This window comes from Phocoena phocoena, chromosome 16 (assembly GCF_963924675.1).
Source record: "Phocoena phocoena chromosome 16, mPhoPho1.1, whole genome shotgun sequence".
NCBI lineage: Eukaryota > Metazoa > Chordata > Mammalia > Artiodactyla > Phocoenidae > Phocoena > Phocoena phocoena.
In genome coordinates this window covers 69,148,899-69,168,603 of record NC_089234.1, presented here as the reverse complement: position 1 = coordinate 69,168,603, position 19,705 = coordinate 69,148,899, and the positions used below count along the sequence as shown (strand labels likewise).

The 19,705-nt window shown below is 35.5% G+C and overlaps 1 protein-coding gene across 1 annotated transcript in view; it reads right to left on the bottom strand.

The window, feature by feature from the left end:
• The window catches only part of RTKN2 (rhotekin 2), a 75,907-nt gene that overhangs the window by 22,251 nt on the left and 33,951 nt on the right, over positions 1-19,705 (bottom strand). Inside the window, exons 6-7 of the mRNA XM_065894705.1 lie at positions 18,119-18,313; positions 7,490-7,584 (exon numbers count right to left, since the gene is read on the bottom strand). Of these exons, the coding sequence (XP_065750777.1) occupies positions 7,490-7,584; positions 18,119-18,313 (290 nt within the window). The remainder of the gene's footprint in view (positions 1-7,489; positions 7,585-18,118; positions 18,314-19,705) is intronic.

The window sequence follows — 19,705 nt, the reverse complement described above, 5'->3', positions numbered from 1 at the left end:
AAAAAAAAGAACAAATGCATGACAGGACTTCCCTGGTGGTGCAGTGGTTAAGAATCCGCCTGCCGATGCAGAGGACATGGATTCGAGCCCTGGTCCGGGAAGATGCCACATGCCGCGGAGCAACTAAGCCCGTGCGCCACAACTACTCAGCCTGAGTTCTGGAGCCTATAAGCCGCAACTACTGAGCCTACATGCCACAGCTACTGAAGCCCATGCACCTAGAGCCCGTGCTCTGCAACAAGAGAAGCCACCACGATGAAAAGCCTGTGCACTGCAATGAAGACCCAACACAGCCAAAAATAAATAAATACATTTAAAAAAAGAAATGCATAACAAAATATATATACATGTACGTCCACTGAGAGGGCCTAGGAAAAGTGACACCTAATAGTGACAGTCTAATAGCAATGAATATACCTATAGCTCAGATCATGTCTTCTAAATATTATTTCTATTAAAAAGAACCAGTCTTCCTTGGAGAAACGGATGACTCCAGGACTGGGGCAGGGAAAGTACATGATGAGCCTGAAATATCTTGTTATGCCTTACGCAAGGAAGTACCCAATGAATGAGAAGGACATGTAAAAAGACACAGAAGCCATCTTGAATGTGCTCCCATTGGCCAAAATGGAGACAATCTGAATTTTAAACAAGATATTAGCAGATTATAATGCACTGAATAAAACTGTAAAACATGAGTCCATGTTGATATAAATAAATCAATGAATAAGTTGAAAGTCTAATAAATATACTTAGTTTCAAAGTATCCCCCTCCCACACATAAAATATGTATTAATTACAAAGAGGAAAACAAAAAGAGTAACTTAACAGTAGAGAAGCTTAACAGACACCACCCTAATCAAGTGAACATCATCAGTAATGGGATGAATCAAAAGATGCCACCTGATAGAATGCAATGAGAACGCAGCATCACGTCTGTGATATTTCTGCCAAAGACGCATATCCTGAGTCTCAGTCCAAGAAAACAGCAGACGAACCCAAACTGAGGGAACTTCTACAAAATAACTATGATGTTTAAAAATGTCAAGGTTATGAAAGCCAAGGAATGACTGGAGAACTCATCTAAATGGAAAGAAACTAAAGAAGCATGATGATTAAATGCAATGCGTGAATCTGCACTGGAGCCTTTTGTCATAAGGGACATTATTGGAGCAACATTTGAATGGTGTCTGTATTAGTAGAAATAATAGTAATGTGTTAATGCTGACTTGAATAGCTGTAGTGATGTAGTCAGATGTCTTTTAGTAGGAACAGGTATTAACATATTTGGGAGTAATGAAGCATCAGGTAAGCAACTTGTTCTCATATATTTTGGGGGGAAAAAAATCTTGATATTCAACTTTTAACTGTTCTATAAGTCTGCAATTGTTTAAAAAAGTTCTTTCAAAAAACATGAAGATAGTCCTTTAATATAGTGTGCAGGTAGGTATACAACCTTTATAACTGTATGGAAGGAAAGCACTGCATAATTTATTCTGTGTATTGGGGTATAAATAAAATGCAACATACGGTTCTATGTTCACACTGGACCACATAAAAAATATCTGTAAAGTTTTCACTGCACCCATGTTGGTAACTGCCTATTAAATGACTAGCCATTGGCTGTTACTATCATTGACCAAAAGGTCTTAGTAATTCTGGAAAATAAAACATTTTTTGTAAAAATACCATTATTTAATATATAGAGGCAGTGTAGCCAAGGCTTGACACATCAGTTAAATGAAAAAGACCAGCATAAATGAAGAGCACAAAGTTAACACAAAAACAGTTTTTAAACAATTTACCTGCTCAACATTCTACTAAAGAATAGCATACCACAAATTGTCTGGGACTATTCAACTCTTTGTTAAAGCTGCTGTCTTTTAGAAACAAAGGGTTTGATCTGAGAGAAATAAGTGTATAAATACAATAAAGTCAATGATTTAAAAATGCAGACATAAATAAATAAATGAGAATCTCCTTTTCTAAAATAGGCAGGAAATGAAATAAAAATTCTATAAAAGCATGCAGCTACATAATACAATTGAAATCACCCTTGTGATTTATGAGTTTAAAGTTTGAAAGCGTATTTATTTATTTATTTATGCGGTACGCAGGCCTCTCACTGTTGTGGCCTCTCCCGTTGCGGAGCACACAGGCTCCAGACACACAGGCTCAGCGGCCATGGCTCACGGGCCCAGCCGCTCCACGGGATGTGGGATCCTCCCGGACCGGGGCACAAACCCACGTCCCCCGCATCGGCAGGCGGACTCTCAACCACTGTGCCGCCAGGGAAGCCCCAAAAGTGAATTTCTTTACATAGCAAACCCAGATTTATGAATGGCTTTTTTTTAAGTTAGGATCCACCTCCTAAAGAAACAGAATCATAAATGATTAGTTTTTCAGACCAGTCACGATCAATAATGTATCTGGAACCTAAATACCACATGTAACAGTGTGCTTCTCTAGTAAAATAAGTTCAGATTTCATGGCACACCAAGAAAAATAATTCCTTCCTCACTGCAGACCTTGAAAAGATATACTGGATGTAAAATTCTTTGCTCTACAGATCACATGCCACATACACTGCAATCACCACTTACTTCCTACATAGGTTTCTCTACAGCTCATGACCACTGTGGAATAAAGCACAGTCACAGCTTTTTCTACCTACTTCTGACAAGAAATACAGCATCTAGGCTATTCACTTAACTTGCCCGAGTATCAATGTCTCATTCTTAAAATACTACCTATTAAGTACTAGGGTTGCTGTGAAATCACATAAGATAGTGTGTGCATGACATTTATCGCTGTGTCTGGCATGTAAAAGATGCTTCTCATAATTTCATATCCAGGGCACTCTCACTCCCCAAACCATACCCTTTCCATTTCTCAATGCTGTCTTTCTGCTCTTGTGCAACACATTAATCAAAATACTTAATTCTTCTTTTCTAACCAAAGGTGGTATTAGGACAAGATGAAATGAAACAGGAAGTGAAAGAGCAGTTTGACTTTTCATTACTTAAAGATTTTATCTAATTCATCTGTAGTTTCAGATGGGGAGCAAAATGGAGTTTAAAAACAACAAAACACAGGCAAGAGGAAGAATCGATAACATCTCAGTTCCATGTGAGTCAATCTTTACAATGTGGTTTCATTGTTTTGTAAAAAGTATAAAAATTTCTTGATGACAAATATAAGCCTTAAGATATCATTTTGGCATTTTCCTTAAACTAGCACAAGTAATACAGTTGAGTTATAAATTTCAAAAATCTTGTATTTCCTCTTTATTTTATAGTATTTGGTAGACACTGACATAAATTTATTTAGGAAACCCTATTAAACATAGATTTATTAATGAATAAATCCGAGGGTGGATTTTTTCTGTATAAAATTTTGTTTCTTTTTAATTACAAGCTTTCTTTTTTTTTCAAATATAATTGATTTACAAGATTTTAATTTACACACATTTCTAGAGATATACCTATCACATTAAAAGGGTTAGGCTTACAGGTTAGTGTTCTTGAAACTTTTTTCTGTGGAATCTACAAGTTCCAATGTCAACAGGTGTTGGGTATTATTGCTGTAAGCACAGGTCTTTTCACAGTCTTGAACATGCTAGTCTTTATTATGTTTCTCAAAGAAAGAAGTATACCACATAGTTCCCATGCTTATTTGCTCAGGAGCATTTTATTAAAGGAGAATCTAGTAATATCTTATAGAACACTGAAGACGTGACACTGCTAAAATCGATGATTTCTTTGTGAATTTTATTCCCTTCCACAACCTTTCAGGTGACTTGGTTGAAAGAATGGGACCTTTCATCACCAATTCCATTATTCACACATCGATAGTATTTTGAGTCTTTAGGTGCTTTATCAGTAATCATGCCTAACCGGAATGCATAGCAGAAAGAGCACAGCCTTTCCTGGATTACTTGAAGTCTGGCTCGACCACTGGCTAGCTACATAATCTGGCATGTTACATTCTCTAAGCTGTATTTTACTCATTTGTAAAATATAAATGATAACAAAATGAGGAACTTGTGAAAGCACACAGCTAGCCAGTGCTAGAGCTAGAATACAAATCTAAGGCTGATGGCTCCAGTCTCCACTATTAATCACTTCACTGTGATGCTCCCTTATAACTACATCTCACAGAGACTAAGAATAAAAACTGCTTTAACAGTGTTCATTTATTTATTTATATTTTATTGTGGTATGAACATGTAATAGGAGATGTACTCTCTTAACAGATTTTTAGTGTACAATACAGTAGAGTTAACAAATGTTGTAATGTTGTACAGCAGATCTCTAGAACTTATTCATCTTGTATATCTGAAGCTTTAGATCTGTTTATTAGCAGCTCCTCCTTTCTCCTTCTCCTAGCCCCTAGGAACTGCCATTCGACTCTCTGCTTCTAATAGTTTGTCTATTTTAGATACCTCATATAAGTGGAATCAGGTAGTATTTGTCCTTCTGTGACTGGTTGTTTCAGTTAGCATAGTGTTCTCAAGGATCATTCATGTTGTCACATATTGCAGAATTTCCTTTTTCAAGGCTGAATAATATTTCAATGAACAATGTCTGCCACATAATAGGCACTCAACATATGGTGATAATATTGGTAATTCTAGAGAACTAACACAAATGGAATTAAACAAACTTAATTTGCCAAGTTTTCTGATAAAATTGACAATGCTAATACTATTGCAAACTTCAAGTTTGGGGTGATAGAAGGCTTGATTAGATTGTTCAGACCAATCTTCCCACTGAAAACTACTAAAAATGCTGAACCAAATATATTTTAAAACTTTTCCCCAGAGCAAGAAAGAGGTCACAAAACTATAATAAACTTCCAGTACAAATCTGATGAGAACCAGTGAGTTAAATGAGCACAGAAGCTGTGTTTGTCCTGAGAGCATTTGCCAATCCCAGAAAATCTCAATTTATGACTTAATGATCCTGCAAGACGAGGGAAGCAGAACAGAAATCACAGTCTAGGACCTGAACAATGTAGGCAGATTAATGGGACGATTCTCCTCGTATTAAACTGATATCCCAAAGGAATCACCAACAGGGTAGTGGTGAACCATGAGTAAACCAACCTAACTGCCCAGGATTCCCACTGCCTGGAGGTAGGGATGAAGGGATGCAGAGAAACTCAGACATGGTCTTTGGATAAAGTGAGGCCAGAATGATAGTCTCACCAGGTGCCTGCGAGATGCAAAAAGAGACACCGAGCATTAATTTATTCCTCTATGTAGACTTTCAATTACAATGACAAGCACATGAAGATAACTAGACGTGCAAGGAATTGAGACATCATGACTGAGAACCAGTTAAAAAAAAAAAAAGGAGAGAAACTGATCAAGAAAGACTTTATATATCTGAATCATTAGCCATAGACTATAAAATAGCTATGCCTACTCTTTCAATAAAAACCTAAAAGATAATATTAACAATATATGCAGAGAATAAAAAGTGAAAAGTGGCATAGCAGATTTGAAAAAGTCAAACAGAACTTCTAGAAATAAGAAGTACAATAAGTGAAATGAAGAACTTGGTATACAGATTTATCAGCAGATCAGACAGAGCTGCAAAGAGAATAAAGGAAACAGAAGATAGTGCACTAAAAATCCAGAAAAGCAGCAAAGACAGACAAAAAGATGAGGAATACATCATAAAGGGCACTAAACATAGAGGATACAGTCAGAAAGACTAACATAGGTTTACTAGGAATGCTACAGGGAGAAAGGCAATAGATGGATCAGAGGCTGCCTGAATAGACAAGTAAGATTTTGTCCAGAAATAATGAAAGACATCCATCAATTTAAAGAAGTTCAAGGATGTCCAAAAGCAGCACAAATAAAATTAAATTCCACACCTATAGCACGGTGAAGCTTCAGAAAACCAAAGACAAAGAGAAAATTAAAAGTTACCTTCACAGAAGCAACACGTTGACAAATGATTTTCGACAGCCAGTACGAGATGCCAGAAGGTACTGGAATTATATCTTTAATATTCACAAAGTAAAATATTAAGGTTTTTTCATCATGTAAAAAATATCTTTCAAGAATGAAGCTAAACAAAGTCATCTTCAGACATACACAAAGAACTAAGAAGTATGATATTAGCAGAACAAACTAAAATAAATTCTAAGGATTACACTTCAAGCAGCAGGAAAATAATACCAGATGTAAGGTATAAGACACAAGCAGTACATGGAAACATGCAGGCAAATCTAAATAAATATTAAGCGTATAAAACATCTTGTGAAATTTAAAAACCAAACAGAATTATAATATATAACAACAGCACATAGGTCAAAGAAATGGAGTTTATTCTAAAGTCCTTGCAGGATCTGAGAAAAAGGTAAAATTATCTTTTAATTTTAGACGTAAGTATGATTAATAAAATTTCTAGAGGTAATGTCTAAAAGATGAGAAAAAGAATTATAATTTTAATTAGAACAAGGAAAAACTGAAATGATAAAACTATCAATCCTTAAAGACGCAAGAAAGAGAAAACCACCATGGAATAAGTAAGACAAACAGAAAACACAGAATATGATGGTAGATTTAAACTCAAATACTTAATATCATATAATATGGGTTATAAACCATTTGACACTGAATGTAAAATACTGGTTTGATTTATCTTGGTTTTTAATATACAACCATCATAGACCAGAGATATCTCTCACTAGCCAATGCTTTTGTCAGTGTTTACACATATATTGACATAACGTATACTGACGTAATGAGTGATCCACAGAATCACTCATGCCTACCTTCTGTTGGTAGCAAGCAGAGGATATATGGGAAGGTAGGGCTAAATTAATCTTAAACCTTTTTCTCTAGATGATAATTTGTAGTTATAGTTTATTAAAAAGAAATATATAGCAAGGTGAAGAAGGGAGGTAAGTGATTAGAAGATTTGTAAAACAGCAGGAGCACTGTCCACGCTCCAAGACTATTTTTACCTATGATGAAAAATATAGAGTACTGTTGGTAAAGCAGTTTGGAAATATGATTTGGGTTACTTATTCTTTTTCATTTTTTGAAGTATAATATATAAAATTATATACTACCTTCCTTATACCTTTTGTTGATAGACGGCTCTTCATGCTTTTACTGGCTTCCTCAATTTCAAATTTAAAAATAAGATACATCTTTGAAAACTAGAAGAGTGGTAAAGTCACCAATTTCAAGTCAAAGAGAAGGATTCAGAATATGCAAAACCTTTCTGTTCTCACCAAGCAAGCCTCACAAACAAATCTCTAGCAAACAGTAGAAAGAGAAAAATAAACTTTCTGCTTTTGGGGAAAAGGGACAGACATATTTTCAAGAATCCACAGAGTTACTCGTGACTACATTATTTAAGCCAATAATCACTTCAGGGGAACATACTAAAATTAGAAATTATTACTGTCACCACACATATATTGATATAACATGTATAATAAGTAAAATATAGACTGTACTTACCATCTCCATTAATAGACAGATTATGGGTCTTGAAGCTATTCTCAGCACTTTCCAAGCTCAGGGTAGTATGAGCTAGCAAACTGTACTTTGCACCACTAATAGTGAGAAAAAAGACATGTTTTAAGTATTTTAGTATATGTTCCACTACATAAAATATTTAGATGTTCAACAACAACAAAATAAACAACCCGATTAAAAAACGGGCAAAGGTCTTAAACAGACATTTCTCCAAAGAAAATATACAAATGGCCAATAAAAACATGAAGAGATACTCAAGATCATTAATCCTTAGGAAAACACAAATCAAAACCATAATGAGAAACCACTTCACACCCATTAGAATGGCCATTATTAAAATAAATAAATAAAAAGAAACAGAGCAACGAGTGTTGGCCAGGATGTGGTCAAACTGGAACCATTGTGCACTGCTGATGGAAACATAAAATGGTACAACCACTATGGAAAACAGTGTGGTCATTCTTCAAAAAATTAAAAATAGAATTACCGTATAAAGTCTGATGAGAATTTTTATTAATTGGGCCAGGTGATATGTTTCATAAACCTTCTTTGTCTCTTACTAAATATGTAATAAAATCTCTATCACAAAAATATATATATACATGTAGCAAGAATGCAATGTATGCACGCACTTCTTTAATAAACAATGGCATACCGCACGGAATGTTGTTCCCTGGGAGAATGCCTCTTGGTTTTGGGTATTTTTTTCAGTTTTATTGAGAAATATTTGCCATACATTACTGTATAAGTTTAAGGCTTAAAGCATTTGATTTATTGGTTTGATATATCTTGGTTTTTAATATACAACCAATATAGACCAGAGATATCTCTCACCAGCCAATGTTTTTTGTCAGTGTTTACACAGGAAAATTTATGTTTCTTTCTCCAAAACTCAACAAAAAAATTTTAACAAAACAATGCACGAGTAGAATTTTAAGTTACATTCTGAATACGACTGGTATAATTCAGACTCCTGTGTAGATTACTGGGAAAGTCCACTAAGTATCAACAAATCTCCACTGTTTCTAGAGCTAAGAGGCACTAGCCTCATTCTCAGTGTGGGCCATTCTCTGCTATTTTCACTTATCCTGAACAAATTTCTGTAGTGCCTTCCATGATTAGCTCTTATTTTTCCCTACTGTTACATAAAAAGTGCCCCCCCCCAAAGTGGAGGAAGTATTTTAAAAAACTGTGGAGAAAGAATAGGAGCAATTGAGAACAGCAATTAGAATGAAGAGTAAATACTACTACACACAAAACTGCCTATTAACAATCATATGAGTTGTTTGGTGATCAGGGCACAATGTGTTAAACATGATCTCAACGTGATAATTTGTCAACTGATACATAGGTTTTATGCAACTACATTACAATTGTTCCTGCTTAAAATAATGGTAAATAGACTCCTTATCAGCATTTTAGTGCAAAACATGTTATTTTCAGGAACAGATTATTGACAGTACGTGGATAAGTGATGCTGCGTGTATCTGGCAAACAACAAGACGGCCGTGTGGCTGGAGTACAGTGAGGGAGAGTGAGACAAGATGTCTAAGAGGTAAGAAGGGGCAGACACTCTACACTGCAGTAGGGCATGCCCTGTAGAGCATGATAAGGACCCTGGATTTTATTCTGAGTGAGATGGGAAGCAAGTGGTAGATCTGGAGCAGAGGCATATGCTATGATATGACTTGTATTTTTAAATGATCTCTCTGGTTGCCATGTTGAGAACAGACCACAGAGGCCAAGACTGAAAATGGTAATGCCAACTAGAAAGTTACTGCACCTCACCAGTCCAGAGCTGATGCAGGCCTGGAACAGGGTGGTAGTTGATGGGGTGGTGAGAAGTGCTAAGATTCCTGATATAGTCTTAAAGTTGACCCAATGTGGTCATGGGATGTAAAAGAAAGGACAGAGTCAAGGACAACTCCAAGGCTTTTGGCCTGAGAAACTAGAAAAAGCGAATTTTCATTAACTGCAAGGAGGCTGACTGAGAGAATGGATATGGGAAGTAAGAATTTAGTTTTGAACAGATTAAGTTTGAGAATGGGTTGTAGGGTAGGCAGGTGGATATATGAATCTGCAGTTAGGAGAGGAAAAACTATTCAAGAAATTAAATTTGGGAGTTAACAGTAAATAGATGAAATTCAATGAAAGTTAGTTAAATAAAATGTGCGAACTGAATATTGGGACACAAGTACTCCATCATTTCAGATTAAGTTGAAGAGCAATGAACAAAGGAGACAGGCAAGGGACTGTCACTGAGGCAGAAGAGAAACCCCGAAAATGGTATCCTGGAAGCCAAGTTCAAAAAGTGTTTCAGGAGAGTGATCAGTTATGTTGAATAATGCTGAAAGGTCCAGGAGGAGGAATAATGATAAATGACCATGGTATTTGGCAACATGTAGATCACTGCTGACCTTGACAAGAGCAGTTTCTGAACGATGGATGAAACTTGACTGAAATGGTTCAAGAGAGAATGGGAGGACAAAAAGTGGAGATAGAGAATATAAAAAACTTTTCTGTAAAGGATAGCTGTTAAATGGGGCAGAGGAAATGTGAGGTATTTCAGCATGTTTGTATGTTTTTGGAAATGATGCAGGAGAAGAAACACTGAAGATGTAGTAGAAGTGGGGGACATGTGCAGGAGACTACTTCTGTGTACTTGAGAAGATGGGATCTAGCGTACAGGTAGGTGGCCTCAGATAGAGCAAAGGCAGTTACAAGGAAGGAAAGCAGCAAATAAATACACAGATGCAGGTAGGCTGATAGGTTTGGTTGATGGAGGATATGCAAGTTCTCTTCTGATTACTTCAGCAGCATCAATGATATAGGAAATGAAGTCATCAGCTTTGAATAAGGAGTGGAGAGGAGTGGGTACTGGAGGTTTCATAAGAGAGAGTGACACAATGTGAAATACTCTGACGAGAGGTAAAGTGGAGGGCTACGGACACTTAGTAGGACTGCACATACTGGAACTCACTTAAGGTTAGTGATCCCTCTAAAGTGAGACCAGTCAGTATGACTGTTTTCTCCAGGTTCCTCATCTATTCCTCATGAGTGCAGGTGCAGAAGAGCTAAAGGCAGGATTTAACCAAGGTTGAAGTTTTTCCAAGGTAAGTATGACAAAAGGAGAGAAATGCTAGGAAAGAACAAAATGGTAAATCATAGAACTTTAGCTAAGTTGGAGTCAGAGTACTGAAAGGGGAAAGCTGGAAACGTGGGAGGTGGTAGATAGTGTGGGACACTACTACAGAGACCAGACAAGACCTAGGGTACAATTGTGGGGTGGATGGCTAAAACAGGCATGAGAATAAGATCCCTGGAGGCAAAGAGGTCATCAAACTTAGAGGTCAAAGTATTAGATGGACAGTCTATATGTATTTTAAATCCAACAAGAAAAATACCTGAAATAGTGATGAGAGGCACAGACTGGGAGAGAAAGAGAATGAAGATACTTTGCGTTTTATTTTTAGGAGTGATGTAATTTATTCTCGCTGACCACTAAAAACATCAGAGTATGCGTCACTTCAGGACTAGCATCATTTCCATACGCAGTGCAGTACAAAATACTGCTTTTAGTGAGCACAGGAAGTAGCTATGTTATAGGCTGTGCATTTGCACTGAGTGCGCTGGAGAGGTGACAACCTGTGTGACAAAAGAGGCGAAAATTATGTGATGACCCAAGTATATGTTTACTTTTTTTCTCAGGCCTTAAAAAGTAAATGTAACTAAGACACCTTTTCCTCAACTACTTTAAGGTAAACATGTAATACATTTGCCTCTATTTCCAATGAATTACACATCTTAAAATAACAATACAAAAAACATTATTGATAACCTCCCCTAAGAATAAGCTATGAGAGAGACAGTTGATAGTGGTCATTAAAATGATCATGTGAAGACTGTAATAACTCAAGAAGAAAATGTGTGTGTGTATATACATGCATGTATATGAATGTGTAGTATAATTATGAATATCTATCCCCAAGGCTAGGAATTTTAAAACCTGGAGGAAAAATATCAGTTCAAAATTATAAAAAGTATTTGATTTAGGGTGAACTATGAATACATTTTTTTCTCTTCTAGATTCTATTTCTCAAGTTTATATTACTTTTGTAATGAAATAATAAATGCTGTAGGATTTGTGAAGTGGTAGTAGGATGAAAACCTCCCCCAAAAATCAGAGACATGAAAAGCTTTGTAATACTACATCTTCCTATGTGCACTTTAACATGCAATATCTTTAACAGTTCACAACAGCTACTTCAGGTAGGCAGGGCAGATATTTCGGTCCATATTTTCAAATGATGAAACTGAAGTTCAGAGAATGTAATTGACTTGCCTATAACTAGCAAGTGGTACACTGGAAACAGAATCCCACTATACTTTACTTACTACCTTCATACTTCCTTAAGAATTTTGAGTGCAGGAAACATGACTTACTAACGTTTAAATCCAAAGTACCATGTGACGTAACTGCTGAATTATAATTTCTAAGATGATTAAATGAATGAATAAACAAAATTATACCCAATAGGTGAGTAATTCCTTAGCTATTTTTGAACACTGCATTATCTTTCACACTACCAAACCATTAACACCACTGTTCCTCAAAACATAAATAATCCACTTATTCTGCACAAGGATATTTGTTTTGTAACTTCAATCTAATTTAAAATGTAGTATTGGGGCTTATTTTTTCTAATACACATTTTTGTCCAGTAAATAATCACTCTCAATTTTACTAGTTTTCACAATTGTTTAAAATTACAATTTATACAATGAAGAATAATGTACTAAATGGTTCTCAAGGAGCATAAAATAGTTAATTCAGCTATTAGAAACACTGGGAAAATCTAGCTACAGGAATTTCAGTAAGCTAAATTCCACAAATAAAATGAGTAAATGAATCACACCAGGGAGCATGCTAAAAATTACCAAAAATGTTCACTGTCTTCTTTCAGATCAAACAATACTTTATGATGATATTTCAAGTTACTTCATTTTTAAACCATGAGTAATTACAATGCCAATGCTTCCAAAATCAACAATGAGCTCAGTTTTAAAATATTCTTGTCAGGATAATGTTTTCTTACTAAAACATTACTCTCATTCTTTTTAGCCAACCCTAATATTGAGTTCCCAAAAGTTTAATCAGCTACATTTTTTTAAAAAAGCAAATAGGCCAATTGTTGTAACATTTGATGGAGCGGGGGTTCCAAAAATGTTATGAAAAAATAAATGACTACCTTAAACGGTAGTCTGAAAAAAATGCACCCTTTTGTCAGGAAGAACAGCTATATTTGGGCACATGCCATATAATTAGAGAAGATATAGTTTGCCCATTTTGGTTAAAAATTAAAAGCTATATTAGGAGTCTTCTCATTGAACTAGATCACTAGTAAAGAAATAAAAACTGATCCTCTTATGCATTCTGATTACTAATGCTATTCTCAAACTCCTATCAGGGTGCTGAAGTGGTCACTTAAGGAAGTATCAGGTAAGAGTAGTTCTGGGCTATGAGTTTAACCTAGTATACTTGGCATTCACACCAGAAGCTCAAAAGAATGCTGGTATTGGAAGAATATAATTTGGTGAAATGTTATAAAAGGTTTTACCCTATCTTTTGATCAGCTTTAATGGTATAAATAAGCAAATGGCATGCAAGTTTCATGGGAAATGTTGATAAGGAAAATTGGTGTTTGGATTCACGAAATAAACCAAATAGAATGACAAATCTGAACAGGAGAATGAACACGTCAAGACAAATATGTCAGTCCCTATTACAAAGAGCTTAATAGCAATAATGTTATTCTCAAATACATCTCTAGGCTTTGAAGAGGAGTACAGGTTAAACACAAGTTCCAACATCACTTAGAGTATCTTCTATGAAATGATAAACATTGGTTTTTCAATTTTAAAATATCTGTCTACATTTTATAATCCTATAAGGATTTCTAATCCAACAAATCCTAAGAAGGTTTCTAAACTGAAGTGCTTCAGCATGAATTTGAAAAAAAATTTCAGAAAAAGCACTGGTCTCAGAACAGTAAAAATAGTAACAATAACAGTAACAGCTACATTTATTAAATGCTTACTACATACCAAGCTCATGAATTACCTTTTTGAGTCTCATAATAATCCAATGGCATTAGATATTATTACATTATTATTATTCCCATTTTACAGAGGGAAAAATAAAAACCCAGAGTAAATTAATCTGTCTTGGGTCACACAAATAATAAATGACAGGATAGAAAAATCAAGTATTCCCTGCCAAACAATGAAATTTTAAACTGTTTGAGAAGCCCAGTCATTGTTTTTACATGCTTGAAAGGTATATGAAACCCTAAAATGTCTCTAAGGAGCCTTCTAAAAATAGATGATTATGTCTAAGCATCCTTACCTTTCATGAGAAAACTGAGGCCCAGGAAATAATGTAACTTGTTCAGGACACTACTGGTCCTGTTTTTTTTTTTTTTAACATCTTTATTGGAGTATAATTGCTTTACAATGGTGTGTTAGTTTCTGCTTTATAACAAAGTGAATCAGCTATACATATACATATATCCCCATATCACCTCCCTCTTGCGTCTCCCTCCCACCCTCCCTATCCCACCCCTCTAGGTGGTCACAAAGCACCAAGCTGATCTCCCTGTGCTATGTGGCTGCTTCCCACTAGCTACTTTACATTTGGTAGTGTATAACTGTCGATGCCACTCTCTCACTTCGTCCCAGCTTACCCTTCCCCCTCCCCGTGTCTTCAAGTCCATTCTCTACATCTGCAACTTTATTCCTGTTCTGCCCCTAGGTTCTTCAGAACCTTTTTTTTTTTTTTAGATTCCATATATATGTGTTAGCATATGGTATTTGTTTTTCTCTTTCTGACTTACTTCACTCTGTATGACAGACTGTAGGTCCATCCACCTCACTACAAATAACTCAATTTCATTTCTTTTTATGGCTGAGCAATATTCCCTTGTATATATGTGCCACATCTTCTTTATCCATTCACCTGTCGATGGACACTTAGGTTGCTTCCACGTACTGGCTATTGTAAATAGAGCTGCAATGAACATTGTGGTACATGACTCTTTTTGAATTATGGTTTTCTTAGGGTATATGCCCAGTAGTGGGATTGCTGGGTCGTATGGTAGTTCTATTTTTAGTTTTTTAAGGAACCTCCATACTGTTCTCCATAGTGGCTGTTATCAATTTACATTCCCACCAACAGTGCAAGAGGGTTCTCTCTTCTCCACACCCTCTCCAGCATTTATTGTTTGTAGATATTTTGATGATCAGTGTGAAGTGATACCTCATTGTAGTTTTGACTTGTATTTCTCTAATGATTAGTGATGTTGAGCATCCTTTCATGTATTTGTTGGCAATCTGTATATCTTCTTTGGAGAAATGTCTATTTAGGTCTTCTGCCCATTTGTGGATTGGGTTGTTTGTTTTTTTGATATTGAGCTGCATGAGCTGCTTGTAAATTCTGGAGATTAATCCTTTGTCAGTTGCTTCATTTGCAAATATTTTCTCCCATTCTGAGGGTTATCTTTTCGTCTTGTTTATGTTTTCCTTTGCTGTGCAAAAGCTTTTAAGTTTCATTAGGTCCCATTTGTTTATTGTTGTTTTTGTTTACATTTCTCTAGGAGGTGGGTCAAAAAGGATCTTGCTGTGATTTATGTCAGAGTGTTCTGCCTATGTTGGTCCTGTTTTTTTTTTTTTAAATAAAGAATTTTGCTGCTTAAAAACGTTTTAAAACTACTAACTTGGTGATTATCTCTTTCAGTTCTAAAATCTATGCTTCAAACTAGAAATACAATTGTTCATTCTATCATCAAAAAGACAGAGTTCCATTACCTTATAGTTGAATTAAAGCATTTTCCAGCAAATACTTGATAATCATCTTAATTTACAAAAGTTTTAAGACGGGCTTAATTCTAAACGAAGGAAATGAAAGGGTATTCCTCCCTCCTTTTTAACGACATTTATATTAGCAAAGATTTACATCTTCTATGCCTTCTTTTTTTCAGTGGATGGGACCCATTCAACAATCATGAAATCAATTTAACGATTCATAAACGGAATTAAAAGAAACTGAAAATAACTAGAATAAAAATGTCAAGTGACTATACTATAAATAGCAAGGGCTAAGCATTGCTTCACGAAGTCTGTCTGCTTATGTTACTGTGCATTCAGTAATAACGTAAAATGTATTTTTTACTGTGGATCTCAATCAAAATAAACTGAAAGCCACAATGCTAGAGGCCCTAGTCACTTTCACATGTAATATAGATATGAAAAGAGTTATTTAGTTACATTTTGATGTTGATATTTCCAGGATCTACACCTAAAATATTTTGCTTTTTGTAATTACAGTAAAATTACTTACATGCTGAAGAGCCAACCCTACCAAGACATGCAAAGAAATTCTAGGAATGCAGCCTGTACAACAGTTTTCCCAAGAAACATAAAGATAAAAATACTTGTAAAGAAGCAAACACAATGTTTAAAGAAAGTATCTGAAAGAAACCAGGGCTCCTTGAAGAGATGGTGATTCCAACTGTGGGCAGAAAAACAAAAGATGAACATGGAACATGTTCCCTGGCCAGAGAGCAAAGAAGCTAATCAGAGATTAGGTTGTGTCAAAAGGACGCAGCTTAAAGGTTCCCCACTGATCAAAGATGGGACAAATTGGCTTCAAAGAGAATAACTGTAATAGATTGAAACACAAATATATAAAAATACAAGAGTTCAAATAAAACAAAACATTGATCACCTCCATGGTAGAACATCAACTTATTATTCTAAAATGAAGGAACCAAGTATTTTTTTCCTCCTTCTCCTCCACCAATTTTTTTGCATTTATATCCAGAGAGTTAACAAAATAAAGTTCTTCTTTGAGAGAATTCTAGGTTTAAAAATAAATGCAGAACTTCCCTGGTGGCGCATTGGTTAAGAATCTGCCTGCCAATGCAGGAGACATGGGTTCGAGCCCTGGTCCGGGAAGATCCCACATGCCATGGAGCAACTAAGCCCACGCGCCACAACTACTGAGCCTGTGCTCTAGAGCCCACAAGCCACAACTACTGAAGCACGTGCGCGCACCTAGAGCCTGTGCTCTGCAACAAGAGAAGCCACCACAATGAGAAGCCTGTGCACCGCAACGAAGAGTAGCCCCTGCTCTCTGCAACTAGAGAAAGCCCGCATGCAGCAACAAAGACCCAGCGCAGCCAAAAATAAATAAATAAAATTTTTTTTTTAAAAAAGAGAGAAAAGAATCAAGATAAAATATAAATAAATAAAGGACAACTTTAGAAAGTCACCAAATTATAACCCCTAATGAAATAACGAATGACCTGCAATAGCTGCTAACACCATTAGATAAAAGATTGATAGGGAACTTTATAATGGATGGATCAGACTGACAACACCTGAACCCACTGGTCAGGTTTAACATGAGTAAAAGTGAGACAAGACCTCCAAATGGGATACAGTAGAAGGTACATTGTCCTAAAAGAGAACCTGAAACTAATCAGTCCTCTAGATCTGACTACAAGTTGTAGGAAACACAGGGGATAGAAAAAGATGTTTAAAAAGACCACAAAGATGGAATCAGATAAATTCAAAATATGGGAAATCTATAAGATCTGGCTTCTTCAATAAATAATGGCAAGGAAAAAAGTAGATGGGAAATTGTTAAAGATTAAAAGAAACTTAAAAGACTCACCTAAATGCAATGTTGTAGACCTTGTTTTCATCTTCACTTGCACAGATCAGAAGAGAACTTCCTCAGAATTGGGGCAATTTGAACACAGACTGGACATCAGATGATATTCAGAACTTATTTTTTATTTTGTTAGATGTGATAATGGTAATGTGGTTTTGGTATAAAGAAATAAAATATTTTTTAAAATCTTTAAGACTAATGCATGACATATGCAGAAATCCAATTAGTAGACTTATATGTAGCAAACAACTTAACATGTAGATAGTCCCTTTTCAAGAAAAATAATTCATCTTTCTGCTAGATACTGGAATTCAAAATCACTAAAAGCATACTGTCACCCAACTTTCTACTTTCTTTTTTAAAATTAATTAATTAATTTATTTTTGGCTGCGTTGGGTCTTCGTTGCTGCACCTGGGCTTTCTCTAGTTGCGGCGAGCAGGGGCTACTTTTTGTTGCGGTGCACGGGCTTCTCATTGCGGGGGCTTCTCTTGCTTCAGAGCACAGGTTCTAGGTGCGCGGGCTTCAGAAGTTTTGGCTTGTGGGCTCTAAAGCGCAGGCTCAGTAGTTATGGCACACGGGCTTAGTTGCTCCGCGGCATGTGGGATCTTCCCGGGACCAGAGCTCAAACCCGTGTCTCCTGCGTTGGCAGGCAGATTCTTAACCACTGTGCCACCAGGGAAGCCCCAACTTTCTACTTTCAAAGCAAGGTATTAAGGATAACTCAGCTGGGTAAATGTCAGACGACCAAGTTATATTCCTGCCTCAGGATGTTTTTTCCCATTTAAAATGTAAAGATATTCTCCATATACAATACTTTAAAATGTCACAAATACATAATTATACTGTATCACTGTAAATATTGTATTAGAAAACTTACTAAATAGCAGAACTGAAGGACAAGCACATTTCATGATCTTCTTGAAGCACTGAACTTATTTTCTTCCCTGTAGCTTTGCTTATAGATGTCTTCAGTTTCTTAGCTAATTTTTTTGGTGTGTTGGTTATAGAAGAGTCTTCTGTACAGCAACTATATACTTCCACCTTTATCTGAAAGTCTGGCCCTGCTTCATTACTAAAAACAAGGACAATCATAATGTTAGAAATTTAACTCAGTAGAAAATAAAATAACATCCTGTGATGTTTTCATAACATTTAAAAGCAGCATTTGGAACAGGTTTATGTTAATATATGTTAATGAGATAGAATATCCCAGTGTTTATTTAGTATCTAAATGACCTGAGAGAGTCACTACAACTTCGAGAGCTACCAGCTTCTAAAGTAGGGCAATCTTAACTCAACTTAACCAATATTTACAGGCAAATTATTTAAAGGAAAAGAATAAAATGCCCTGGTCATTTTGTTGCCAATGTTATTTCTCCTTTTCATTCCTATAATATAGCTGTTTTTAAGGTATTTACGTTATATGTATGATTTCCTGAAATCACGATTCCTCCAAAGGAAAAAGATTTGAAAACAAAGAACACAAAGAAAATTAAAAGAAACAAAAGCTTTCTTCTGCTGAAACCTTTAGTTTTCACGCCTTTTTCATAAAGAGTCATACAGTCCACTCAACACCGCGCCCCTCCTCCCCGCTCCACCTTTGTACCTAATAACTCTGAAATAACATTTCACTATTTAGTTGTACAGGAGAAAATAAACAAAAAAATGAATATAAAGAGATATATTTCAAGGCATGAACTCCTTGAGGGGGAGTGATGTCTTGGTAATCTTTGTATTCTTAATCTAGCATAAAAGATATTCAGTATGTATTTATTAAACCAATATGCAGAAAATCTGCAATGCCAAGATTGGCTTTGCTCTTTCTCAGACACAGTGAACTATCTTTACTATAAACGATTGTGGTGATGTTAGTAACAGTAAAATATACTTCAAATCGCAAAGGAGGTCCATCAGCAGTAGATGTTGTCTGTAGAGGACAATCCATCAGCCTCAGAGATTTTAAAAACACAGCATAGACTTTTTAAGATTTAAATAGCCAAACTATAGTTTGAATAAATCCAAGGAATAACTTCCAAATATTTTTATAGTTTATTATTTGGCAACTCTGAAACATACAGTATTCCTGGTAATGACTAACAAATGTCAATATTTAGAGAAAAACCAGAGATTCATAAATATTGAATACTTATTAAAACAATCATAACAAAAAGCACATTTTAAAATAACATTTAGAACATCTGTGAGCAGTTATTTTTAGAACAATTTAAAATATTTACAGAATTAAAAAAAAATTATAAATCATGAGTTGTCTTCCCAAGTAACTTGCATTGTTCTTTCTGTGAAAAAAATTATGATTTTTGTCTTTGTGGTAAAAACAAACAATAGCAAAGTGATGTGAAGAAAAGAGTCCATTAACAGGATGATTTTGGCAAGAAAAGATGCACTAGTAATAGTTGATAATGGAAATAAGTATATTTAGATAAATTATAAATATTTATTTTTA